This window comes from Peromyscus maniculatus, chromosome 16, assembly GCF_049852395.1.
Source record: "Peromyscus maniculatus bairdii isolate BWxNUB_F1_BW_parent chromosome 16, HU_Pman_BW_mat_3.1, whole genome shotgun sequence".
NCBI classification, from domain to species: domain Eukaryota; kingdom Metazoa; phylum Chordata; class Mammalia; order Rodentia; family Cricetidae; genus Peromyscus; species Peromyscus maniculatus.
Window position 1 is genome coordinate 66506161 of NC_134867.1, and position 24993 is coordinate 66531153.

At 45.4% G+C, this 24993-nt stretch overlaps 1 protein-coding gene and 2 long non-coding RNA genes across 18 annotated transcripts in view; 2 read left to right on the forward strand and 1 right to left on the reverse strand.

Annotated features, from left to right (window-relative positions):
* Fam120b (family with sequence similarity 120 member B) overlaps positions 1–3000 on the forward strand; it is a 76621-nt gene extending 73621 nt beyond the window's left edge. For all 16 annotated transcript variants that reach the window (XR_013045176.1, XM_042261946.2, XM_076552976.1 and 13 more), the window contains 2 exons: positions 1091–1142; positions 1277–3000. Coding sequence is in view for 15 of the 16 variants with exons in the window: in XM_076552980.1 (XP_076409095.1) it covers positions 1091–1142; positions 1277–1461 (237 nt within the window). In the remaining variant the exon portion in view is untranslated. The remainder of the gene's footprint in view (positions 1–1090; positions 1143–1276) is intronic.
* A 7145-nt stretch (positions 3001–10145) lies between these two features.
* LOC143268936 (uncharacterized) lies at positions 10146–10966 on the forward strand. Its single transcript, XR_013045178.1, has 2 exons — positions 10146–10281; positions 10904–10966. It is a non-coding gene; the product is annotated as an uncharacterized LOC143268936 (long non-coding RNA).
* A 4769-nt stretch (positions 10967–15735) lies between these two features.
* On the reverse strand, positions 15736–24517 carry LOC121823049 (uncharacterized). The gene is made up of 5 exons (XR_013045177.1): positions 24383–24517; positions 24131–24209; positions 18477–18561; positions 16735–16877; positions 15736–15848 (listed from the first exon to the last, which is right to left on the reverse strand). It is a non-coding gene; the product is annotated as an uncharacterized LOC121823049 (long non-coding RNA).
* Positions 24518–24993: the final 476 nt, after the last annotated feature.

A 24993-nucleotide genomic window follows, 5' to 3' on the forward strand; every position in this document is an offset into this window, starting at 1 on the left:
TTTTGGCATAGTTGACACATTTTCAAAGTATGGACCTAACTATACATGTGGGCACTGTGGAAGCTGAGGCCTCAGGGCCACTTCAGGGACTGCAGCCTGGCAGATGGGGTGGAGTACATCTCAGAGATAGTCAACATCAAAGTCTAGCCACCCTAGCCACCCTGTGACCAAATGGCTACCAGAGTTGAAGTTTTGACCTTTCCCTTGCTGTTATTCAGCCCAGCTGGTGAGGGAAAACGTGTTAAATTCCATTTAAGGAGCTGTAAACTAGGTGAGATTCTTCACTTTGCCCGTTCTCATGGTGACTGAGAGGGGCCTGCCCACTAGGAGACTCCAGGAGTGGAAACGGAGATGACAGGGTGGACACCTGTCAGGGCCATCACCCTTACACCTTAGGGGTCATTAGGCAGAGCATGTTAAAGCCATTGCTTTCATGTACCAAAGAAAGCCAAGAGCAAGACTTGCAGAAAAGTGTGTTGTCTTTGAGAAAGAATCTTACCATGTGGCATTATCCTGCCTCGAACTCACAGAGATCCACCTGCTTCTGAGTCCTGAGTACCACCATGCTCAACCAAAAAGTGTCATTTTTAATATGTGGAAACTGTCAGTTTTCTTCAAGGCTAGCTCTGTACCAAGTCCCTTCCCAACACCCCGTGTCTGTCAGAGGCAGGAAGAGGCCAGCCACACTGGGGTTGGGGGCTTGTACGCTCAGCCCTGGAAAAGCCACACGTGGTTCTCTCTGTGCTTGGCAGGAAGTCCTGTCAGAGCCATCTGCATGAATTTCCATTTCCAAAGTCATTAGCAGTAATAAACATCTAGATGTCCTGCAGATGGTTAGAACTGGCACCAAGAGAAACAATTTTGACAGTTTCCTTCCACTAATAGCACTGCCTCCTAATTAATTGCTTCCACTTTAATGGAATAATTATAGAACAAAATTTAATGACAGGTGGTCACAGCTGAAAAATGTTCTGTCTTCCAGTACAACTCAGCATTCTGTCTTTATGCATACTTAGAACCACGCCACTTCTTTCTGTTAGTGTTTGGAGACAGTTCTTCTTACTTTGGCTTTTATTTCTGTTTGGTGCAGGAGGCAGACAGTATGAGCATGACCAGTGGAGACGATACTAGACATCTCGTAGGTAAGTTCCTCACCAGCATCTCCACATGAATCAGTAGATGCTTTGTCTTTACAGTTGAGAACCAACATGTCACATGTGGCAGCTTCCCGACTGGGGTCCACCAACTTAATTCAAGATGTGTTTGCTTCTTCCAGAAAGTGTGGGAAGAGGATGCAGAGCCCAGGCTCCACCCTCATCCAGAGTAATGTCACCCAGTCTCACCAGCAAGGCAATGGCAACTGGAACCACACTTCAAAGGAAGGAAAAATTACCTTTCAGAGGTTTCTCCCACATGTATTGTAAAAACGCCCATTGGTTTGGTTTCAGAGGTTGCTCCTGACTCCATGACCCACAACACCATCACTAACATCACATATGCTTTCCCGATCTTAGCAGGACTCTAGATTGTGAAAATGTTTTCCCAAATCATTAGTCTTTGAAATCATGGCGTCTTAGTTACTTTTCTATTACTGTGAAAAGACACCATGACCAAAGGAACTTATAAAGGAAGCATCTGACAGGGCTCAAGGTTCCAGAGGGTAGCAGAGTCCATGACCATCATGTCAGAGAGCATGGCGGCAGGCAGGCTAATGAACACTTACTAACTGGGAACAGCTCGGGGGTTTTGAAACTTCAAAGCCCACCCCATTGACACACCCCCTCTAGCAAGGCCACGCCTCCTCCAGCAAGGCCACACCCCCTCCAGCAAGGCCACGCCTCCTCCAGCATGACCACAGCTAATCCTTTCCACCAACTGGAGAACAAGCATTCAAACATATTAGCCTGTGCGGGTCATTCTCATTCAGTCCATGACACATGAAATCTAATAGCCATACAACCTGTCAGAAATTACTTTTTCATTAGAAATTCTAACAGAAGTTAATTGTCTAACTACTTCTTTTCTTGATCCTCAGAAGTGTTTGGATAGAAAAAATAAACTAAACTCTTGCTTGCTTATGGGAAAGTTGGTTCTGCTTGGAGGAGGGATGTCTCAGCAGTTAAGAACAGTGGCTGCTCCTCCAGAGGACCCAGGTATGGTTCCCGTCACCAACGTGATAGCTCACAACTGTTTTTAACTCCAGTTCCAGGGGACCTAAAGTGTCTTCTGGCCTCTGTGGACTCGAGACACACAAGTGATGCACGGACATCCATGCAGGCAAAGCAACCATTAAGATGAAATAAAAAAAGTAAAACTTTTTTAAAGGAGCACACTGAGTCAGGCTTAGAAGTAAGGTCCTCTTGAACCTTTGAGGTTATTACCTGTCTCCACTGGGGACATGAGAATAGCTGTGCCCAGGACCCTTATGGCCATGCTGTGTCTCTGAGGACACTTAGTTCACTTGGGAGATGCGAGCACCCCTGACCCCGGAAGATGTGTCCTTCAGTGCTGCTGTCTCTAAATCCTTAGCAAGCCTCTAAAAATGCTCGTTTTCTTCTTTACACTGACAGTTACCCAGATGACTCTGGCTCAAGTGTGCTGCTCAGAGCTCTTGGGTTTCACCTTGAAATTCTTATATTTACCAGAAAGGTATATAGCTCCCACATGTGAACACATTTGTATTTGGTCAGCTCCTTTCTGCTCCTGAAGGACTTCTGCATACTGTGTCTGCATACTGTGTCTTGTAGCTGCTATGACTTTAATGCTTGGATTTGGAACTGGGCTTTCTGATCCTCCAGTGAATGTTTCCCTCTAATATTCACTTCCTGTCCTCCTCGTGTGCGCTGCCTTTAGATGTTCTGTTTCTCTGCTGTTTTCCTGTGTAACTTCGAGTTAAGTTTGTGATCTCTTAGAAAGTATATTTCTATGAAAGCTGTTTTCCTTCACAGAATCTGTATTTTGACCTGATAATAAAATATGAATGTCATTCATAAGCTTAAATGAGCCATTGTGTTGGTGGATATGTATCACATTTAAACTACCAGTGTGCAGAGCTTTGACAATGAGAATATTGCTTATGTTGTGTTCCAGTCAAGTCTTGTAGAATTTCCACATATCGATCTAAAATGCTCATGATTGACTCCTTCCTTCCTCCCTCTCTCCTTCCCTCCTTCCCTCCCTCCCTCCCTTCCTCCTTCCCTCCCTTCACTTCTTCCTTAATTCCTTCCTTCCAAGACAAGGTCCTATTCTATTGCCTACACAGCCCTGGGAGTCCTAAGTCCTCAGTTATATCCTCCTATTGTACCAAACCTTCTTAGGCATGCCATATCTTTGTTCTTGTAGAAAAATGATGTTGAGCACAGAATCAGATAGTGTTCCTAAAGTAGGAAAAATCAACACATTTTCAGGAATCAAAAAAAAAACAAATATCCTTTCTAAGGATATGAGTGTTCTCTGATAGAATGAGCGCTTCATCCCACAGAATGTAGGGACTGTGTGAGGCAGTGCTGGGCGGAGAAACAAGTGAAACGGGCAGGTGTTGCTAAGCAGTATTGAGCGGTAAAAGCGGAAGGCGACAAGACAGCAGGGGCCACGACTCTGGATTAGTACGTGGGAAGTGATGGTGAAAAGTCAAGGCATGTTTTCTCTTCTGCTTAGAAAACAATACTTTCATTATCTGTCGATATTTTTAGAAATATATGCTAAAATATATGTAAAATGCGATATGAACTAGAAAAACAAGAGTAAAAAAGGAAAGCCACTTAGACTCCTCATGCTGGAATCAATTCCAGAGTACAGGAACAATGGAAAGATAGATAGTGTAGCACATGTGTTTTAGAAACCAACAGGTCAAATACAACAAAAATAATGACATACATGTGAGCGGTCAGTGCCTTTTGGTTTATATTCTTTTTGAACACATGTGTACAGTTCATAGAACCTAACTATGAATTAGACCCATAACAATTAATTTATCATTCTAAAATATTTTTTGAGGAAATGACTTGCAAATTTATTTTAGAAATACTAATAAAGGTACTACATTTAAAACTCACAGAAGGGAAGTGATGTCACAGAAGATAAATCAGGAAGCACCAGAAGTCCAGCTCAGTCACAGTCATACTTGCATAAATGTTGAAGCTGGCTGCCAGGGTAAGCTTGATTGATACATTGTAGCTAATTTCCACTTATTTCAGTTGCTTAGTCAGTGACAGCCCCGTGTGCATTTCTGATTCAGGCTGCCAGAGCCAGGGAGCAGAACTTCTCGCCCTCCGAATGGGGTGCTGTTGGCAACTGCTGCTTTTGTTTTCTGAGAAGCAGGCACAGACTCCCCCAGTTTATGTAATCGCATGGGCTTTAAAAGAATACCACCTGTGGGTAAAGATTAATTAGGGGAAGAGCACTGGCTGCTCTCCCCAGAGACCTGAGTTTATTTCCAGCACCCACAGGGTGGCTCACAACCACATCTCATAGCACACATGTAGTATATACACACAGGCAGAATACCCACACACATAAAGTAAAAATAACTACAAATTTTTACCATTTAGGGAGCCAATCTTTCAGTGATCAGAATATTCAAAAGCAACGTAGTGTAAGGGTAAATTTAGCAGTACAGCAGAATGGCCAGGACCCAGCAAGGAGTGGAGAAGACTCCAGGCTTTTCATTCAGGTCGACTCACAGCACCAAAATACCCTTTACTCATCAAAAAACAAACCCTGAGACTGATTTTTCAGAGGTATAATTACATAAGACTCAACATTTTCAACTTCCAACAACAAAATCACAAACACAAATCAGGAAAACAAAGTATATTCAAAAGTCAGAGATAAACAAGTTATCCCAGAAGAAAGCAAGACATCAGAGTCATTGCACAAAACTTTAAATCTTAAAGATGCTCACAGCTCTAAAGGAAGGCATGAACAACATCTGTTGATGCATGTATGAATCAAAAATGAGACTTGATATATAAAGGAACCAAAAACGAAGTGTAATAACAGAAATGAAAAATTCCTCAGAGGTGCTCTAGGGTGGATTTGAGAAGACATAGAGCAAATTTGAAAGTTATTAAGCCTTAAAAAATGAAAGAATAGGGCTAAAGAGATGGCTCAGAGGTTAAGAGCACTGGCTGCTCTTCCAGAGATCCTGAGTTCAATTCCCAGCAACCACATGGTGGCTCACAACCATCTGTAATGAGAGCTGGTGCCCTCTTCTGGCCTGCAGGGATACATGCAGACAGAACACTGTATACATAATCAATAAATAAATCTTTTAAAAAATTAAAGAATAAAAGAAAACATGGAGCCCATAGGAACCCTGTATTAGTTACTTTTCTGGTGCTGTAATAAAACACCATAACCAAGGAGACTCACAGAAGAGTTTGTTTAGGCTTATGGTTCCAGTGGGGTGAGTCCGTGATGCAGAGCAGAGGCATGGAAGCCGGAACTGAAAGCCAAGGGCTCACGTACTTAACAGTAAGCACAAGCCGAGCAACCAGGAGTGGGGAGAGGCCTTGAGCTCTCAAAGCCCCCCACACACACAGTGACAGTGACACTTCTGTCAGTAAGGCCACATCTCCTAAGCCTCTCAAAGAGCTTCCAAATGGGGACGAGTGTTCAAGTGTCTGAGACTATGGGGACATCTCGTCCAAACCACCACAGGCTCCACCATGCTGTCAAGATGTTGTAAAACCTAGAACATAAAAGAGAGAAGGAGCACAGAAAACGTTTAAAGTTCCCCCAGAGAAGAATGTGTGCATCCAAGAAAGCAAGACACGTTTGGAGACACAGACTTACGAGGGCCAACAACACAAAGTCTTGAACATAGCAAGTGGGAGATGACTTATTAGACAAGGGACTCCCGAGATTATCACTGATCTCTTATTGGAAGCCTTGGAAGATAGAAGACACACATTATTCAAAATGCGAAAGAGACTGGAGAGATGGCTCAGTGGTCAGGACCCGCGTGAGGCGTCTCATGACTGCCTGTAACTTCAGTTCTAAGGGGATCTGATGCCTTCTGGCCTCCATGTGTACTTCATGTACACGGTGCACATACACATAAATAAATTTAAAAATTAATGCAAAGGAAAACTTGTCAACAGAGTTCTTTATCAGGCAAACCTATCTTCCTAAAATACGGATGAGGTTGAGGTATTCCCAATAAGTATAAGCTAAAAGGATTCATTTACCATTATACTAGCCTTGTAGATAAAGCAAAACGAGAGCCAATGAGACAGTTCAGCAGGTGGAGACACCTGCTGCAAATCCTGAGGTCCTAACCAGATCCCTACACCCACACAGTGGAAGGAGAGGCAAAGGATGAGTTGTCTCCAAATCTTCACATATGCACACACACAAATACATGTAGTAAAAAATGGTAAGCAGCTTAAGATTTTTAAAGGAAGAAATGGAAAAGAAAGTCTCTCAGGTTGAAATGAAAGGATTCCAGACGGTAACAAAACCAAATGAAGAAATATAGACCTCCAGTAAAGGTAATTACATGGGCTGTTAAAAGGCTAAATTTATTATAATTTTGATTTGCAACTCTGATTTTCCTATATGTTTTGAAAGACACAATCTGTTACTGGTCTTACAGTGTATGAGCAAATAATCTGTGACAGATTCAGGTTGTATTGTTATGACTTTGGGATAATAAATGTAATTCCTGTGGAAACCAGATAAATTAGAATATACATAAGAGGGAATGATAAGGTAATCAAAACCTCACTACAAAAATATTGGAGGAAGTGATAAAGACAGACCATTTTGTGAAGATACAGAATTAGGATTTTTGTTTATTTTTTTTAGGCCAAAGGCCAGTCAAACTCAGTCCTCCTTCCTCGGTCTCCTAATAGGATTACAAGTATGCAATACCATGTCCACTAAAATGAGTCCTTTTTTTGGTAAAGATTTATTTATTTTTGTGTTTTACCTACATGTCTGTATGTCTGTGTACCACTTGCATGCCTGGTATCCACAGAGACCAGAAGAGGGCATCAGATATCCTGAGAGTGGCATTACAGTTTTGAACAGCCTTGTGGGTGCTGGGAATTGAACCTAGGTCCTCTGGAAAAGCAGGCATTGCTCTTAACCACTGAACCATCTCTCCAGCATAAAATGAGTCTTAACAGATTCAAAAGATATGTGTGCAAAGCATCTTCTCCAATCACAATGATATAGAAATGAGCAACATAAGGAAAACTGGAAATTTCACAAAAATGTGGCAACACCCATGGTACTAAACAGTCAGAAGCAGAGATGAATGAAAAATAGGAAATGCAATAATAGCAGTGCTGAGGAAATGTATAGCCATTCTACATTAAAAAGAAAGCCAGGTGTGATGGCTCATGCCTATAATCTCAATTTAGGAGTCTGAGACAGGAGAATTGTGTGCGCGCGCGCACGCGCACACACACACACACACACACACACAATAGTGAGGGGCTGAAGCAGAAGGATTGCAAGTTCAAGGACTGTCTGGGCTATGGAGGGGGTTCAGGACCAGCCCTGGGGAACTTAGTGAAACCATGTTTCAAAAAGTAGAAAGGGTGCTCAGTGGCAGTGCTTGCTTAGCTTGCCTAGGGCCCTGAGTTCTGGCCCCAATGCTGGCAGTAGGGGTCTGTCTCAACTGACACAGAAAGTTTGTTCCTGCCATGCTTATCTCTGCACACACCCCTGCCAAGTGACCAAGTTAAGTTTGTCTCTCTGATCCCTCTTTTCACATCATCTGCATTGGGAAGAACTATTGAGTGCCCCTCAGTCTGCCTCCTGGTAGCCTCTTCATGCGGGCTTTCTACTGTGTGTTGAGGAGCCGAAATTTGAAGGCATATCAACAAGTTATCAGTTAGAGCCCTGCTCAAGCAGCTGTCTGCTATTGACATTCCTGCAGTGGGCAGGAGACAGTGAATGTTGCCTGTGTATCCTGGCCAGTTTTTATGTCAACTTGACAAAAGCTAGAGTCATCTGAGAGGAGGAAACCTCAACTGAAAAAAATGCCTCTATAAAGTCAGACTGTAGGCAAGCTTGTAATTAATGATTAGGGTGGGGGGACCCCTGGGCTGGTGGTCCTGGGTTCTATAAGAAAGCAAGCTGAACATGCTAGGAGGAACAAGCCAGAGGACAGCAGTGATGATGGCTTCTGCATCAGCTCCTGCCTCCAGGTACCCACCTGCTTTGAGTCCTGCCTTGGTTTCCCTCAATGGACTGTGATTCAGGACGTGTGCACCGAATAAACCCTTCCCCCACGCAAGTTGCTTTTGGTCATGGTGTTTCATCACAGCAATAGTAACCCTAACTAATATACCAGGGTCACCAGAGAACAAGTCAGGTAGGGATTGGTTTCAAAGGAGCAGGGAATTCATGAATCCAGTCAATGTTTCAACAGACCAGGGACAGATGAAGTCATAGGGACTCTGCCCACTGAGCACCGATGGGTCCAGGGACCAGCAGACACTGTAGACAGCCTAGAGACAAAGGACTCAGCCTCTAGTGGCTGTGGAGCCCGTGCCCAATCCTTCATCCACCCTGCTGGATACATAGAGACTCTTAGCTCAGTATCCAGTATCCAAAAAGCCAGCTGGCTGGCCGGTGGCTGTGGGAACCCAGAGATGTATCCGCCAGTATGAGACAGCTGTGTAAAGGTGTGTGTACTGTTGATTCTTCACCAAGACCCCTTGAGTAAATCCCACATCCGTGATGGTGGAGAGCAATATTTGACATCTCATTTGGCCATTGCGAAGGTTGATCCACTGCAGAGAATATCTGAGCCACAGGAAACTGGGATCATTGTGTCACGCCAGCCAGAACTCAGGAAGCATGAAAACGCATTTTCAACTTCTAAGTTCTTGCCACCTCTCAGGACACCATTCTTTCTCCCTTGATCCCAGTCACAAAGGGAAGTGTGGTTTCTGCTGTAAACAGCCACATAAACTGGAAGCTGGAAATGCAGGCAGGCCGGGCAACAGCTGCTACATGAGGCTGGGTGGCTCCTGTGGCTACCGACATGGCCTCGGTTAGGCAAGACTGAAGCTGGGCCGCGGTGTTAGTAACCACACAGCAGCCCCCAGAACGCTAATTTCAGTCGGTGCCCTCTGACAATGCACCCCAATGAGCAGGGAGAGAAGGAAATGTCAGGTTATGTCCCAGGCCCACCTCCCGCCCACCCTCCATCTGTGCCTGTGTCAAGGCTCACAGGAACATATGCTGCCTGTTGCTCACTGACCATCTGTTCACAGGGCTGTGAAGTGTGCCCGTTACCTTGGAGATGGGACCCTTGATTGGCGCAACACCACAAACATTTGCTGCTCAGGTTCCACTTTTATCTGTGCTCTGGAATGGGGCTAGGGGAGGCAGAGGGGAAGGGGGCAGACTGGAGGGAAGTGTGAGCTAAGAGGCCAGGCAAAGGGGACCGGGCTGGAGGAGGGGCCGTTCCAGGGTGGGCTGGGAAGGGCTTTCCTAGGCATCCCTGTTTGTTCTCCCCAGCACCCCACCCACTGCCCGGTCCCCACTCAGGCACAGCGGGGGGTGTGGGGCGCCTGGTGAATCCAAAGCAGGGATCTGCCTCTCTTTCCCAGGGCTTGTTGGGCCTGACTCCAGCACTGACTCCGGCTCAAAAGCTGGTGTCTGTGGAGCCGCAGCCTTCCATCCACCCCAGCTCTGCCTCATGGTAGGACATCTGTCCTCCCCCACGCTGTTGGAGCTGGTGTGAGGAGGAACAAACAGGCTGTTATTAACAACAATCGGTCCTGGGAAACATCTCTTGCTTAATTTGAGGGGGGGGGGGGGGGGGGGGCTCTGCCATGGTCGCAGGGGGAGTCCAGGTTTCTGGCAAGGGTCAGGAAATTGGAACCACATCTTTTAAACAAGCTGCCCTATTCACACTGCAGCCATCCCAGCATAGGAAGTCACCTTCGCACAAGGCCAGTCAGAAGGGGTTCTGTTCTTTTCTTATTAGAAATCTGGGGATTCAGAGTCACTAAGTCGTAAGTCTATTTTTTTTTTTCTGCCATTGCACAGTCTGGGAGCAAAGTTACATAAACGCATGGAGGCCATTTGAAAAGGGAGCTGTGACCACCGGGACCACACTGTAGTGCTTCATCACAGTGGGCAAATGAGTTGGCACCCCTGTCAGAAGGAAAGACTGGACAGCTGTGGTCTAATTGCCCAGCTTCCCACATTGGGACTACAGCCTGGTCCAAGCTCTGCTTGGGGTCTCTGGGGCCTCTTCGTCACTGGCAAAGGAACAGTGTCTTCCATATGTTCTCGGGAGCCCGCATCCCTGTAAGTTTCCATTTGGGACAAAGTCATATCAGAATGGCACCATCCCCCTCACACTCTTGAAGCCCTTTCAAAAATGCCCTGGCCAATATGCCTGTGGTGATCACAACTATTTTAAAAGCTTTTTTGTGGCATTAGAAAGTGCCCAGACCTCAATCAGGGCTTGGGCCCGAGTCTCAAAGGCCACCTTACCAGGCTATCTGTCCCCAGTTTAGCAGGGGCCTGCCCTCTGTCCTGCCTCCTAGTCTTCCAAGGCCAGAGGACTCCTTCTGACCTTAGCACCAGCCTTCATGTCCTCAGTACTCCCTCCTCCATGGCCAAATGTCTGTCCAGTGCCTTGCTAAGCCTGTGAGAACCTTGTTTTGTAATATGCCAATCAACTTCCTTAAAGACTGTCCCTCAGTCAATCATTGCAACTTACCATTGCAAGTTGAACCTAAATACCATCATTTAAATAAAATTACAATATGATCTTTAAACAACTTCCAAAAAACAAACATGTTGGGCACAAAATGGATGTGAGAAGTAAGTCAAACTTGGAATTTTTACCAACTCCTACTTTACACATTATCATAACTGAGACTGAGACCAATTCTTCATCTCATTTATAATTTAATTCCCATAGGTGTCCACAAAAGGCCCATCTCCAAGGATAAGAACTTCAGAGTCATCCATGGCTATATAGTAAGTTTGAAGCCAGCCTGGGTTGCATGAGACCCTGTATCTAAAAAATAGATAGATAAATGCCCGCTTCTAAGCTGTCAGTATAAGGAATGAGAAATGTCAGTTTTCGTGTTGCTATTTTCTCTGACTCCACCTCTGATATTCCTGACACAGACGAAAAGCCTCAAGTTTTCTTACTGAGCTAGCATAGCATTTCTACCTAAGAGTAAAAAGACAGCTTCTAAAACAGTACTTCTCAACCTGTGGGTTATGACCCCTTTTGAATTCAAGTGACCCTTTCACAGGAGTTGCCCAAGACCATCCTACATATCAGATATTTACAGTTCATAAAAGTAGCAAAATTATAGTTATGAAGTCACAACAAAAATAATTTTATGGTTGGGGTTCACCACAACCTGAGGAACAGAATTAAAGGGTGGAAGCAGCGGCAAGGTTGAGAACTATTCTAAATGCTGATGTCTCAATAGCCATGTAAAATCCTGTATAAGACCTTGGCAAACTGCATCTCATAGCTGAGAGCTAGGTGGCCTACGGGTAAAGATGTGGTGATATGTTGTCATAAAGGCTTGTAGATTTACTATTTAACAGAACAAACAAGAACAACAGCATGATCATTTGGAGTTAGACACTGACAAACAGGTGAAATTCAGGGTGCACCCATTCTCTCTTTTAATTACTATTACTGCTGATGAAGAGGAAGTACCGTGAGACCCCTGGTGTATGCTGTCATGTGAAGGAGACACTGGTGTGCGCTCATTGTGGGGGAAAAAACAAGTCATAGACAAAGAAAGTGCAAAGGAGAAAGGAGAAAAAGTGAAGGTTACTATAGTGAGAAATCCACAGATTTCTGTTTAATGGGCAAAGGAATTTATTAGGAGAAAAACTCACTGTCAAACAGAACAGTCTCAGGTTCTGGACCACTGTTCGGCGGCCTGAGCCAGTCCCGTATGCAAAACCATGAGGGAGAGAAGAGAGCATCTAAGTGCATCTCAGGTCTTAAGAGTCGCCAAGAGGCCATGCCCAAGGTCATAGACTGGTAGAGCAGTTATCTCCTGCATCTCTAGGGGCGGTGCTTCAAGGTCATAGACAGAACAGCTATCCACTACAGGTTATTTGAAGATTATTTTATTATGTACCTGGATAATTCCAGCGAGGTAGCCAGACAAAACATTAGAGAATTGCCTAGGTATAAAATTAGAATAGAAAAGTCTGTAGTCTTCTGGCTCTGGAATGGAAGACCCATTGATCTTGAAAAAAAAAAATAAGGCTCTGAGAATAGGTCTGGGAAGTGTTGAAGACCCACCAGCCAGAAGTGTTTCTAAGGGACACAGAAAGATGAGGAATGTTCAACTTATCCATCTTTGTAAGGTCCTTTGGGATATCTAGTATAATCCCTGTTAAAGGACTTTGTTTTTTCTTAAGCAGTCAGACTAAACTAAGTCTCTGTGAAGAAATGTCCAAGAATAAATATGAAAACCCTATTTTAAAAAAGAGGGAAACTAATAGAGGAATTCATTCTATCAGATACTAACTTTTTCTGAAGTGCCATTTAAAACTATATGCTACTTGCAAACGAGTAACCTGAAAATACAGAATTTTCAAATTATATTAAAAAGGTATTAAAAGTACTACAGGATTTTCCTGTGATGGTGTTGAGCTGATAATTTCCTAAAAATATGACAAAGCTTGTCTGAATTCAATTAAAATTAATTATAGGCAGATCAGAGATTTAAGTATTAAGGATACAGTGGGGACAGGTAGCAACAAAGTGTACTAGAAAAGAACATGGAAAGGCTGGAGAGATGGTTCAGTGGTAAGAGCACTGGCTGCTCTTCCAAAGGACCCGGGGTTCAATGCCCAGCACCCACATGGGGGCTCACAACTGTCTGTAACTCCAATTCCAGGGGATCTGACACCCTCACACCAATGTCCATAAAATAAAAAATTAAATAAAATTTTTAAAGAAAAGAACATGGGAGAAGTTTTTATTATGCATAAACATAGCAGTCTAAATATAAGACAGCCAGAAGCTACAATAATAACAAATATTATTCCACAAATTAAAAATATTTCTACCTAGGGCAAAAAAAGGAAAGGAAAAGAGTTCAACAGTTCATAGAAGATGAAGAACAAGACACTCCTCACCTGTGAAAAGACGCCTCACCGTCACACAAAGCCACTGTGTACCCCACAAAGGCTAGATTCAAGCTGATTCTCTCCTGCACTTCATCCCTCCCCAAGGGAAGAAAATTTGTCCACATCCATCAGAATTAGAGAGACACACAGAAATTTCCCAGATGTTCTATCTCTGTGAATGGATTCTGACAGAACCTTGAACATGTGAGAAAGAATGTTTGTGTGAGGTTGTTCGTGAAGACGTTGCTATAAAGGTTTGGAAATCAAAATTCCCCCAATAATGGACCAGGCACCTGGAGTCACATATGCCATTGTTAGCTGGGTATCACTCCTGGTCCATCCACCTACAGATTTTACTGGTCATCAGTCACTCCACCCTGCTGAGCAGAGAAGCCTCAGGCTCCCCAACCTGATCACAAGCTCAGATTCCGGCTCCCACGTTTATTATGAGGCTCTGATCTGCTACTATTCAGAGGAAAGCAGAGGAATAAATAAAAAGAGCAGTCTCCAGAACCATCAACACTTGAGAACTCCGTAAGTGGCTCTAGCCCTGAGTCTTGGCGATCTTACTCCTTTAATGGATCCCAGAGAAAGGAGGTGTTTGGGAGGAATTTCAATTTCTACTTCCAAGACACTCTGACAGGTAGGAAGCCCTGGGAGTCCCTGACACCACTCTCTAAAGCCGTGCGCACCTGTGTGTCCCCCCTTCTTCAGCATGGTTTTGGGCCATAGAAGGGAGGCCCTGGACCTATTTAGCCTGGTAAAAAGGAAGTGATGTAACTGGGCAGGCAGCCTGACCTGTTGTCCAGGTGGCCTTGCAGCATGAAGCTTTCCCTGAGGCTTGTTGTGCTCCCAACTGTGTGCTTATGAGCAATTGACCAAATTCCAAGAATGCTGTGTACTGGATCCTCTAAGCCACTGTACTTCTCCCAGAAACGCATTATGCTTGTGACTGTCTGAGTGTTTCTTGTGCTTCCTAGACTCCTCAGGGAGAGGGGTGCAGCGGGGCCTGGAGAAGAGAGAGTTCCCATAAGAAGAGGTTGGTGCCAAGAACAGAAGCTGCCCCTGAATCATACAACTGCTTCCACAGCCTGAGAGAGTGAGGAACAAAAAGGAAGTGTTAAGCAAGTGGCCCCATCACACAAGGCTGCATGCTGTGAGGCTGGAAAGAAGGTTTAGAGGTTAATAGTGTTTCCTTCTCCTAAAGGACCCAGTTCAGGTCCCAGCATCAACATCAGTGGCTCTCCACTGCCTGAAGTTCTGGCTCCAGGGGATCTAATGCTTTCTTCCGGCCTTTGTGGCATACACACACACACACACACACACACACACACACACACACACACACACACACACACACGTATACACATACATACACACACATGAACAAAAAGAAATTTTATTTTAAAAGGCTACATGTTGGGGTCCTTGAATGCTACTAGGGTCCCTAGGGGATGTTGTTCATGCTGTGAGTGGCCTGATTTGACTAAATATGAGCCCATGGGATCCCAGAAGCTGGCCCAGGTTCAGGGCAGAAGGCTAGCATTACTTACATCCAGTCAGCATGTGTCACTACGAGAAATTTACTCAAGCTTTGATGAAAACACTGAAGGATGAGATATATACAGGTCTAGACCAGATCTACCTGCCTCCTTCAAACTGGTTAGAGACTGTGGTGGGCATGCAAGTGTGTAGGCTCCAGCCCAGTGTCTACCCTGCACCCACAGCCTTGTGCTTCTTGACTTTGCTTCTAGACAAGCTTTGCTCCTGAAAGAGTTAGACTAGATCTCTGGGGGATACTGGTTACTGCCACACAGCCTAAGTCTAGCAAGAAACTAGACTTTGAAGCCAGGTAGTGGTGGCGCACGCCTTTAATCCCAGCACTCGGGAGGCAAAGCCAGTTGAATCTCTGTGAGTTTAAGGCCAGCCTGGTTTACAGAGCGAGATCCAGGACAGCCACCAAAACTACACAGAGAAACCTTGTCTCGAAAAACAAAACAAAAAAGAAAAGAAACTCTTTGAAGGTTTTCAGGAATCCATTCGTAAAAGAGGTGGTCTACTCAGTACCCAAGGAGGTTTGCTGTAACCAGAAATGAACCACAAAACATCAGTGGTTGTTTTAATTCATTGAGGCTATCTCCAGACACTATCTTCCTAGTTCTATCCCTTCTCATGGCCCCACCACTCCCAGTGATGCTCAGTCTGAGCATATCTCTTTCCATAGTCATGGGTAAAAGCTCAGCTCCTGAGATTCCAGTACCCAATGGTTATTCCTGAAGTGATCTCAAACTGGCCCAGTCCTAGACTGGTGGGAAGCTATAATGTTACCAAGAACCCTCATTTGGATCCAGCCCCCTCCTGAATGGGAAATAGGTCAGGGACTTCCCAAGAGACTTAATTGTGCCTCTGAGCTCTCTCCACCCCTCCATCCTGTACTCTAAGAGGCTCACCTGGTGCAGCATACTACCTGCTTGTCAGGGTGAACTGGACTGTGGTGGAAGCAGGAAAGCATAGACACCAAAGGAAACCACGTCTCTTTTTAGAGGTCAAAATCTGGGATGAAGTTGCCCCCTGTACTAATCAGCTGGTTCATTGCTGTGAGCAAAGTCCTGACGAAGTCTATTTAAAGAAGGAAGGGTTCATCCTGGCTACTTTGAGGGGTAGAGTTCATATTGCAAAGGAAGGCATGTTGGTAGGTGCCATGCAGGAGCTTGAGGGCAGCTGGTTGCATTGTGTCCACAGTCAGGAAGCTGAGAAATGAATGATGGTACTCCGCTTGTTTTCTGATTTTCTCCCATTTCACTCAGTCTGGGCCATGAGGTGGTGCTGCCCACATTCAGGGTGCATCCTCCTTCCTCAATTAAAACCTCTCTGGGAACCCCTCACAGTCACATCTGGCAGTCACCCAGACTTAGCCACTAATGGCACAGTTGCCACTTTCTGCTGATTCCAGGGTTTGAGTGACACACAGATCTGGAATTGGTTCCCAGCACCCACACAGTAATTCCAGTTCCAGGGGATATCATGCTGTCTTCTGATCTCCTTGGGCACCAGTCGTGTGTGGTGAACATACATGCATGCAGGCAAAACATTCATACACATTCAAAAAATATCTAAAGCTTTCTTAAGAGTTAAAGAAACATGGATATTCCTCCTTGGTATTTAGAAAGAACTTGACTGGCTTCCCTAAAAGTTTTGTTCAAGGGCACACACACAGCACAGTCTCCTGGACCTAACCAGGCTATGACTTTGGACACCTCTCTGCCCCAACCCTGAATAGCTTTCCTGTATGCCTGTCAGTGATATCTCTGCATATAGTCCCAGCTACTATTAAAGAACCAGGGTTAGGCAAGACAGAACCTGTGGGAGGGACACTCCCTGTCACCTCTCCTCACCAGTTCAGCCTTTCCCATCCCATTCTTATTCTTTGCAAAGATCTTGCTCCTTACCCTGTCACCACCAGCTTGGAACTGGTCTATGTTCTGCCTTGCTGAATGTCCTTCCCTGAAACCTGTTCTGCCCTCGCTGCCCTGCTCGTCGGTTACCTCCTGTCACAGGAGGAGTGCGGCCAGCACTTCCACAGCTCCCGTGATCCCGTGCAGTGGGAGAACACCCCCTTTTCTCCCTAGCACCCACCTCTCTTTCCAGCAGCCTCACCGATTCTTCTCTGGAAAGCCATGGCTCATCTCCTGCCTGCATGTTCAACGTCATTTCCACATCCATCTTGCTCCTTCACCTCTGCGTTAAGCAACTCATCATCTAGTGTTCAAGGTTCCATCCTGTTGTGGCCAGACATTGAAGGGAGCAAGCTGTGAAGTTGGAGCATTACCCCCTCCCCACTAAGGCTCACTCCAGCTAGCCCTTCATACTTCATAAGTGAAAAGGAATCCACCTTATACAGACACACAAACAACGGTAAGCTCGTGCCATACATTGGTGTTCATTCCATGTGTCCACACACCACACACAAAAACATCCCCCATACATATGTATCCATACTCAGCACATGGTCTACACACACACACACACACACATACCCCATGTAGTCCACAAGCACATGCCACGTGCTTTTCACACATGCCACATAGGCAAAATACACACCAACATCAGGTGCTTCTGGGAACCTAACCTCCTCTACGTCCACTCCTTTGGTTCCATCATGGGTTCCTAGTTGGTTGACTAACTCCTGCTGCAGTTTCTAAATCACACCTCCCAGTCTCCTGACCACATTTCTCCCCATAGCTGTTCTAAAATCAAGCCTGGATGGGAGTTGGGAGTCTGATTTCATCTTCACCAACATAAACATAAACACCTAAAGGACCTCAGGATGAACACAGCATGGCCAGTGCTCTGCTTGTCCATTCTGCATCCCCTGGGGGTGGAGTCAGGGGTCAGTGAGAGGAGACTGGTCAGAGGCCAGTGCATTTTCTACCACAGGCCTTTTCCAGGCCCCAACTGCTCCCTATGGGAGCTCCTGTGCCTGTTGACCACATCTTTCACACTGCATCCCTCCCATCTAGTGACCTCTGCATCCGGACATCTACTGTGGCTATGAGCCTGCTTCCTGTGGCAGAGTGACATGAGGCTCCGCCTTTATCAACTTAGAGGGTCCTCCCAGACAGTGACAAGGACAGCAGGGCTGCTGCTGTTTCAGTATAGTTCCAAGGAGCTGCCTACACCTGTCTTCTCTACACCTGTAGCTGAGGCCACTTGTTGCATAAGGAGGCTCCAAACAGAATGGAAAGTGGGTGATGTCTGACACACGGAAGGATAGTGACCTAATAATTTGTGATTGACAGCAGGCAGAGTGCTAAGGATTCTGCAAGTGAGCAGGGAAAGGTAGTTGATAAACAGTCTGCCCTGATGACAGACAGTCCTTTGGCATCTCTTGTGTGGGGTGGTGGGACAGGGACAGGGACATCTTTCTTCACGCTTCCCACCCTTGTTTGACTTTCTACAAGCTCATGTGGCTTCTGTGGGTAAAAGACAAGCTCAGGTATAAGTCAAAGAGAGGCCCATCGGTCCATTTCTACCTAATTCCACCTGTGTTCTGGCCCCTATCTCCTGGCAAAAATATGATTTCCCATGGAAGTTCGAAAAATTAAAACCATGCTGAGAAAAGAAGGACCAGGGGCTTTTACAGAAGACAGCAATTAGAGAGTCCTCGGTGGGAATTGCAGCCTGCCTTGATGCAACAGAAACTCTTATGCCCTGGCAGCAGTGGCCTGGTGATGGAGGTGTGGGGATGGGGTATCTGAATGCTGCTGGTGGCTTTGAAGTGTGTGTGTTCTTTCACGCCACCCCCCTTAGCTATTCTCACACTTCGTTCTGAGGAGCAGGGACCAGCTCCTCCCTGACCCCATGTCCTTTGGTCACACCTTCAGTCCTGTGTTTTATTTTCACAGTCTGGATGGTGTCACTCTCTGGGCCCAAGCAGCAACATCTGTACAAACAACATAGACACTGTAAAGGGCAAGAGAGAGGACAGTTAGTTGAGCTGACCCTAAAAGGGAGAAACCACCCCAGGGAGAAGACAAGATGGACTAGGCAGGGATTCTGGTCCATAAAGAATATCGGTGGTCTCCTCTCCCTGCCTAGCTCTCTGACTCAGGATTTCAGATCCCAGGCTGTACACAAAGGTTTTTCTGAGCCAAGACCCAAGTGGGGAGCAGGGAGAAGGCATCCAAGATTAGGGTAGTTTAGAGGCTGGCTGAAGTTCTAATACAGCTCTTTGGCAAGTTTCTTGGCTTCTCTAAGACTTGGTTTCCTGTGGTGGGGAAGGGAGAACAGTAGAATTATGGCAGAGACCAACACAACCCGGGAAATATTCACACAGTGTCTAGAGGAAAACCGGCTCCTTTTGAGTAGGTTCACTCATCACCTCTAAAGCATGATACAGGTGGAAGTCAGTGAAGGGCCATAAGGTCTTTCTGGAGAGAGGGAGAAAGAGATGAGGGGGAGAGGGGGAGGGGGAGAGTCAGTGTGCATGTGCAGATGTGATGAGCCAAGGGCTGGTTAACAGAGAACCTCTCACTGTCCCACACATTGCTTCAGAGTACTTCAATGCTCCCCCTTCACGCATCTCTCTCAACAATGTGGGGTCCTCCCAACCTGCCTGGGAAGGGATAGGGTGAGTCTCAAACCTCTGTTCTCAGCACCTATGATGGTGTCTGTGGAACTAAGACCAACTTTTTCATGAGGAGCAGCAGGTTCTCCTGAATCCTATATTTTTATGCAGTCTGAGCATTCTGTGGACATTTTGAAATGTGCAGAACAAAGAACTTCCCAGAACTATCTGAGTTTTGTGAAAATGGCATAAAAAAATATTTGATCAGGTTTCAGACCACAGCAAAAGGAGGAGACAGACATTTCCCTTGCAGACATAGCAGGTGCACATTGTTCCTGGGAAGGCCGCACTTGTGTCTCTCAGAGACAGGAGAAGCTCCAGGACACTGGCCACCCTCTGCCCTACCCCCTTCCCCGAAAAGCCACCAGGAGATGGACTATGTCACGCTTGGCTGTCTGTGGAAGGCCTAACATCGAAGCCTCACATTTCTTACGAGCACAGGAGCCAAATGTCTGAAGTGGAAGTGGACCTGCCCCAGACCATGTGGGCTCAAAGCCCCACTGTGGGTTGCTCCCTTGCTCATGCTGCCCCGTCACTAATAAATTAGCACAGCCCCGTCGGAGGGTCAGCCAATGAACCAGTTTGCTCAGGGGCTGGGCACATTCTAAACCGGGTCTCATCACTGGTACTGTCTGGTCCTACTGTATAACAGGATGCAGTATCTCAGTCCTGTAGTAATATATCTCATATTAGTGGAGAACTAGCATCCGTTAGCATCTCCGACTCTGAGTGTCACATTTCACTCTTGGGAGATGACCGTGAGTCCGAGTCCATCTTCATATAGGAAAGACCAACATCTACTAGCATATTTAGTCTCCAGGTTCTTGGTCCTGTTTGAAGCAAAGCACTGAAGTACAGGGACTGAGATATAGTTGTGCCATGCACAAAGTGCTCCTAGGGGGATGAGAGTTGCAGGCTTCAGGAAAGTCAGGTATGTTTGTCCTTAAATTTGGGCTATAAAGGGTCCACTCCTAATGTATCCTGCTCTCCTGGGTTCTGGCCCAGGCTGGGTGGAGGATAGCAGTTCTTGTTGGAGCCTCGGGATTCCAAGTTAAGCGAAAAGCTCAGGAAAGGCCCCTCATCTACCCATCCAAGTACCCAGCATCAGTGTGCTAGAAGGATCTGCCGTGATAAATTCCCTCCCTGCTGAGCCTCACTCGGTATAGTTGATAGCCCAGCTTTTCTGTGCAGGCTTGAGACGGCACAGCATGGCAAGCAGAAATCTGTGGTTCCTGCCATTTGCTCTGTTCTTCTCAGCATTTCTCTGTCCCTTGATGCCTCATTTGCTTCTGAAAACTCAGGAATAGAAGACTAGTGATATCTTGTTCCAGAACTATCATTCTTGTGTGGTAAATAAAGGTAGCTCCATCTGCCTCCTCCAGAGCCCCAGCTTCAGGCCTGTGTCTCTCCAGGGGCTGCAGCAGTCAGAATCGCTGCACTGGCCCTGCCTCCTACCTGGCTCAGGGTCCATCTCGGCACACACAGCTGCATCATTGCATTCTAACTCATCCTCTTATTGCCTGAACCCAGGAGCCGCTTCTGAAGGTCGTGACCCCTCCTCAGAAGCAAAACTTAGAAATAATTGTCATGGGATCCACTTAGAATACTGTAAAAAGCTTCCAAGAACGAGCGTCCCACACAGAACCCTGAAAACACATAGGGTGCACCCACTGTACCCCCCAAATGTCACCATGTGGGTTGGGTCCTCACTGTACCCATTGTGACATACCCACCCACTAGGGATTCAGCAGTGTAAATAAAAAGCAAAAAACCAAACAAACAAAAAACAAGTAGGATGCCTAGCAGTTAAAATTTGAAGTTTAGTTAAAGAAAAAAATTAATCTTCAATGTACTTATCTAAATACAGTATCTGAAACATACTTGCCCTAAGATTTTTTTGTTGCTTATCTAAAATTCAGACTTAGCTGGACATTGGTGGGTGTTTTGCCTGGTCCTGTCCTTCCCAGAGCCTGTGGCTGGCCTTTGGGAGCAGAGGTCCTCTCTAACCCGACCATCTTTACCCCTCCCCCCCTCCAGCCTTTTCTGTCTTATTCTTTTGAAATTCTCATTTCCCAATAGTGATGCTTCTTCCTGCTGCTATCAGAAGCGCTCATGGTAGACATGAGTGCAGGACAGTTGCCAGGGCCTAGATTCGGTGTGTAACTGGGTCTGTATACTATGGGTATCTGTCATTTCTCAAGTGTTTTTCAGAAAAGAAGCAGGTTGGGTGAAGGCCTTCAGGGCCAGGAAGCAATGCTCCCCATTAGTGGCTGTGAGCAAGCCGAAACTGGTAGCTGTGGCAAGCGTACAGAGACAGGATCTACACAGACGCAGCTGGGACATTGTCCTTATCCCATAATGTGGTGATATACTGTGTACCCTAATAAAGTTGCCTGAGGATCAGAGGACAGAGCCAGCCACCAGATTAGACATAGATGTCAGGCAGTGGTGGCACATACTATCACTCGGGAGGCAAAGATCCATCCGGATCTCTGTGAGTTCAAGGCCACACTGGAAACAGAGCCAGGTAGTGGTGGCACACACCTTTAATCCCAGTACTGGGAGGCACACACGCTTTCAATCCCAGGAAGTGATGTCTGGGCAGAGAAAGGTATATAAGGCGTGAGGAAACAGGAACTCACTCTCTTGAGGTGAAGATTTTGCAGCGGTAAGAACTAGTGCCTGACTGCTCTGCTTCTCTGATCTTTCAGCTTTCACCCTGATATCTGGCTCTGGGTTTTTTTATTATTATTATTATTATTAAAAGACCATCTATGAGTCAAACAACACATCCACACATCATCCTTGATTTGAAGGCCACCAGAGAACTTTTTTCTTCTTAATGCAAGTGGCAGTGGTATCAATTGTGGAGGTGGAGCTCCACGATGTTGCCCACAGCAGCCTGCAGAGTTTGTTAATCTCTCGGGAACTGACTCAGATAAAGCTAGACCCAATGCTTCACTGCAGAAAAGAATCTCAGAACAAGCTCCATGAAACAATAATCCTTCACTATAGTGAACACAATCATGTGCATACCATCTTTCCTAAGTTTTATCTTTCATAATTTTTTTTGTTATTTATGTAGCTCTTCTGTAACATGCTTAAGCTTTTGGAGTTTCTCTGTGTAGTTTTGGTGCCTGGCCTGGATCTCGCTCTGTAGACCAGGCTGGCCTCAAACTCAGAGATCCGCCTGGCTCTGCCTCCCTAGTGGTGGGACTAAAGGCACATGACACTGCCACCTAGCATCCTCATTTCTTTTTATTCCCATTTTAGGACAAAATTATCATCTAAAATCTTCTTTCTAAATATAAAAGCATTCTCTTTAACCTTTTTTGCTAAAACATCTCATTTTTATAACTTAATATTTCTTTTCCCTATTTGGTGACTATTTTTCTTAGAAAATTTAGAAATGATTTTCTTTTTTAAAAATTTTTATTGCTTTTACATTTGTTTTGTGTGTTTGTGTGTGTATGTGTGCATGCATGTGTATATTTCTTGCATATCACAGTGTGCATGTGGAGGTTAGAGACAACTTTTGAGAGTTGGCTCTCTCCTTCCTCACGTAAATTCTGGAAATTGAATTTAAATTATCAGGCTTAGTATCATGTGTCTTACCTGTGTTCTCAGCCATTTTACCACCCAGAATAAATGTAATCATAACAAAACGATGATATTTCACTGTACACTGAGGTTCTTCCTTTTGCCGTGACTTAGACAAAAATCCTATTAGAGCTGTTTGCGTGTTTCTGCCATAGCCTTGGGTGTCGTCAGTCACCTGAGTTCCTCGTGACTTCTAACACTAAGGAACTTTGGCACAATGGGGCACATGACCATCCAGCCTGTTACATCAGGATCTTAACCTGCTCTTCTTACCTTTTATTTCAGTCCTACATGGCACCCCTGTTTATCAAGTTTTACAGAGAATTGGCAAGTTGTAGTATGAAAATCCACCCACTAAATACCTCAGGATCCCCAGAAGTATCTGAAGCTCTTTTATATTTTATGGGCATAGTCTGTTGTAGAATATTTTCAATAACTTTGTCAAGTGTCATACATGTTTTACCAGACCATAAAACTCCCAAGAACTTTACAGCTGTGTTTGGCTCTTGAAACTTGTGCAGACTGATCTCCCATCCCTATTCCTTTTGGTATACTTGTGAGTCTTTTAGATGCTTTTTAAATCTATAAAACCATGCAGCAGTTAATATTATGTAACCTGTACAGTGAAACCTTTCCACAGAGGGTTATAAGGAAATGAAGCAAGATCTCAGGCCACTGTCCCATGACAAATAGTGGGACAGTAAAGGTAATTCTAGGGTAGCACTCTGAAGATCCATTATTGGCTATTTCAAGTGAATGAAAATTGGTCTTGATATACAGCAGCTCAGGGAATACTAAAGAAAAATGTGCTATCAGAGTCTAGTCAAGCATGAAAAGATGCCCCCCCTCCATTACTTGGAGCTGTGGTTCAGTCAAAAGAACAATATCGGGCACAGTGCAGTGGATGGTAGAACTACCCTGTTGAGCTCTCTGTAATCCATGATTATTCTCCAAGAGCCACTTGGCTTCTTCACAAACCATACTAGGATTTTGAAAGGGCCTTTGGCTGGGCAAATGATCTCTACCTTTTCTAGCTCTTCAGTGGTTTAATCACATCTTCTAGGCAGTCTCCACTGTTTGATACTCGCCACCCTACTCAGGGCAGGCAATTTTACAGGCTACCATCTTGTTCACTACCTTTACAGTTCAAGCCCTCCAGAAGAAAAAAACTCCCCTCAAAAACATTCAGGGTGTACTCTAGCAATGCATTCACTCCCAGAATTCTCTTTTGCATGGAAAAATGAACACTGTATACTTCATGGTGGGAGAAATATCCACCCATAAGACAGGCTTGTTCATTTTTACCTTTACTGTTTTATCCCTGAATTCATCCACAGCTGCCAATTGCTCCAAGTGCTTTTTTGGGTCCAGTATCCACCAAAACCTAAGTAATTTGAACATTAATAGCAGACCAATTCTTTCATAATTCTAATGGAGGGCAACCACTTCCAGGGGCTTAATTGAGGGTTGGTGGGACTGGAGAGAAGGAATCTGATTCTATCAGGGCCTTGCCACCCTGGACCAGGCAGTAATGTAGATTTGGGGAACAGGAGGTACCTAGGACCCTTTTAAGGAAGATTTTGTGGCTTTAGTGAAAACTGATGAAGGCATGGACCAAGTGTGACGCTTGGTCCGCAGCCCAAAGGCTGGTTGTCCACAGGCAGAGGAAGTCGGCAGGCAAGTGGCCTCTCAGATCTGGAAGGCAAGGCCTTCTTTCCATCATCTCATGCTGAAGTAAATTCTGGATCTGTTAGACCTTCTTAAGCAGTGGTGACTTGGGGCCTGTGTCTATTATGGAGCCAAAGTTACCCTTAAGATGGGAGCATGTAGATTTTAAAGGAAATACCTGTTGTAAGTGTGAAGGGCTGTGTAGGATCTGTGTCCTGGATATACCTCATGGCCTTTCAGTCTAAATAGAGAGCATACACTGCCTAATCTTAGGACTTCTTCCAGGAGCTTATAGTTACTTGAGGTAATTGACATAACCCAGTGGGGTGTGATAGGCAGGGCTAGAAGGCTGCATGTGTTGGAGTTCCCACTCTCCAGACAGAGCAGAGAGCACATTGCCCAGAGAGAGGCCTGCATTTGTAATGGGCAGAGCTATTTGGGAGTTGTTTTGTGGGGGGATAAACAGGTGAGTGGTATTAAGATGAGCCCATGGAGGAAGT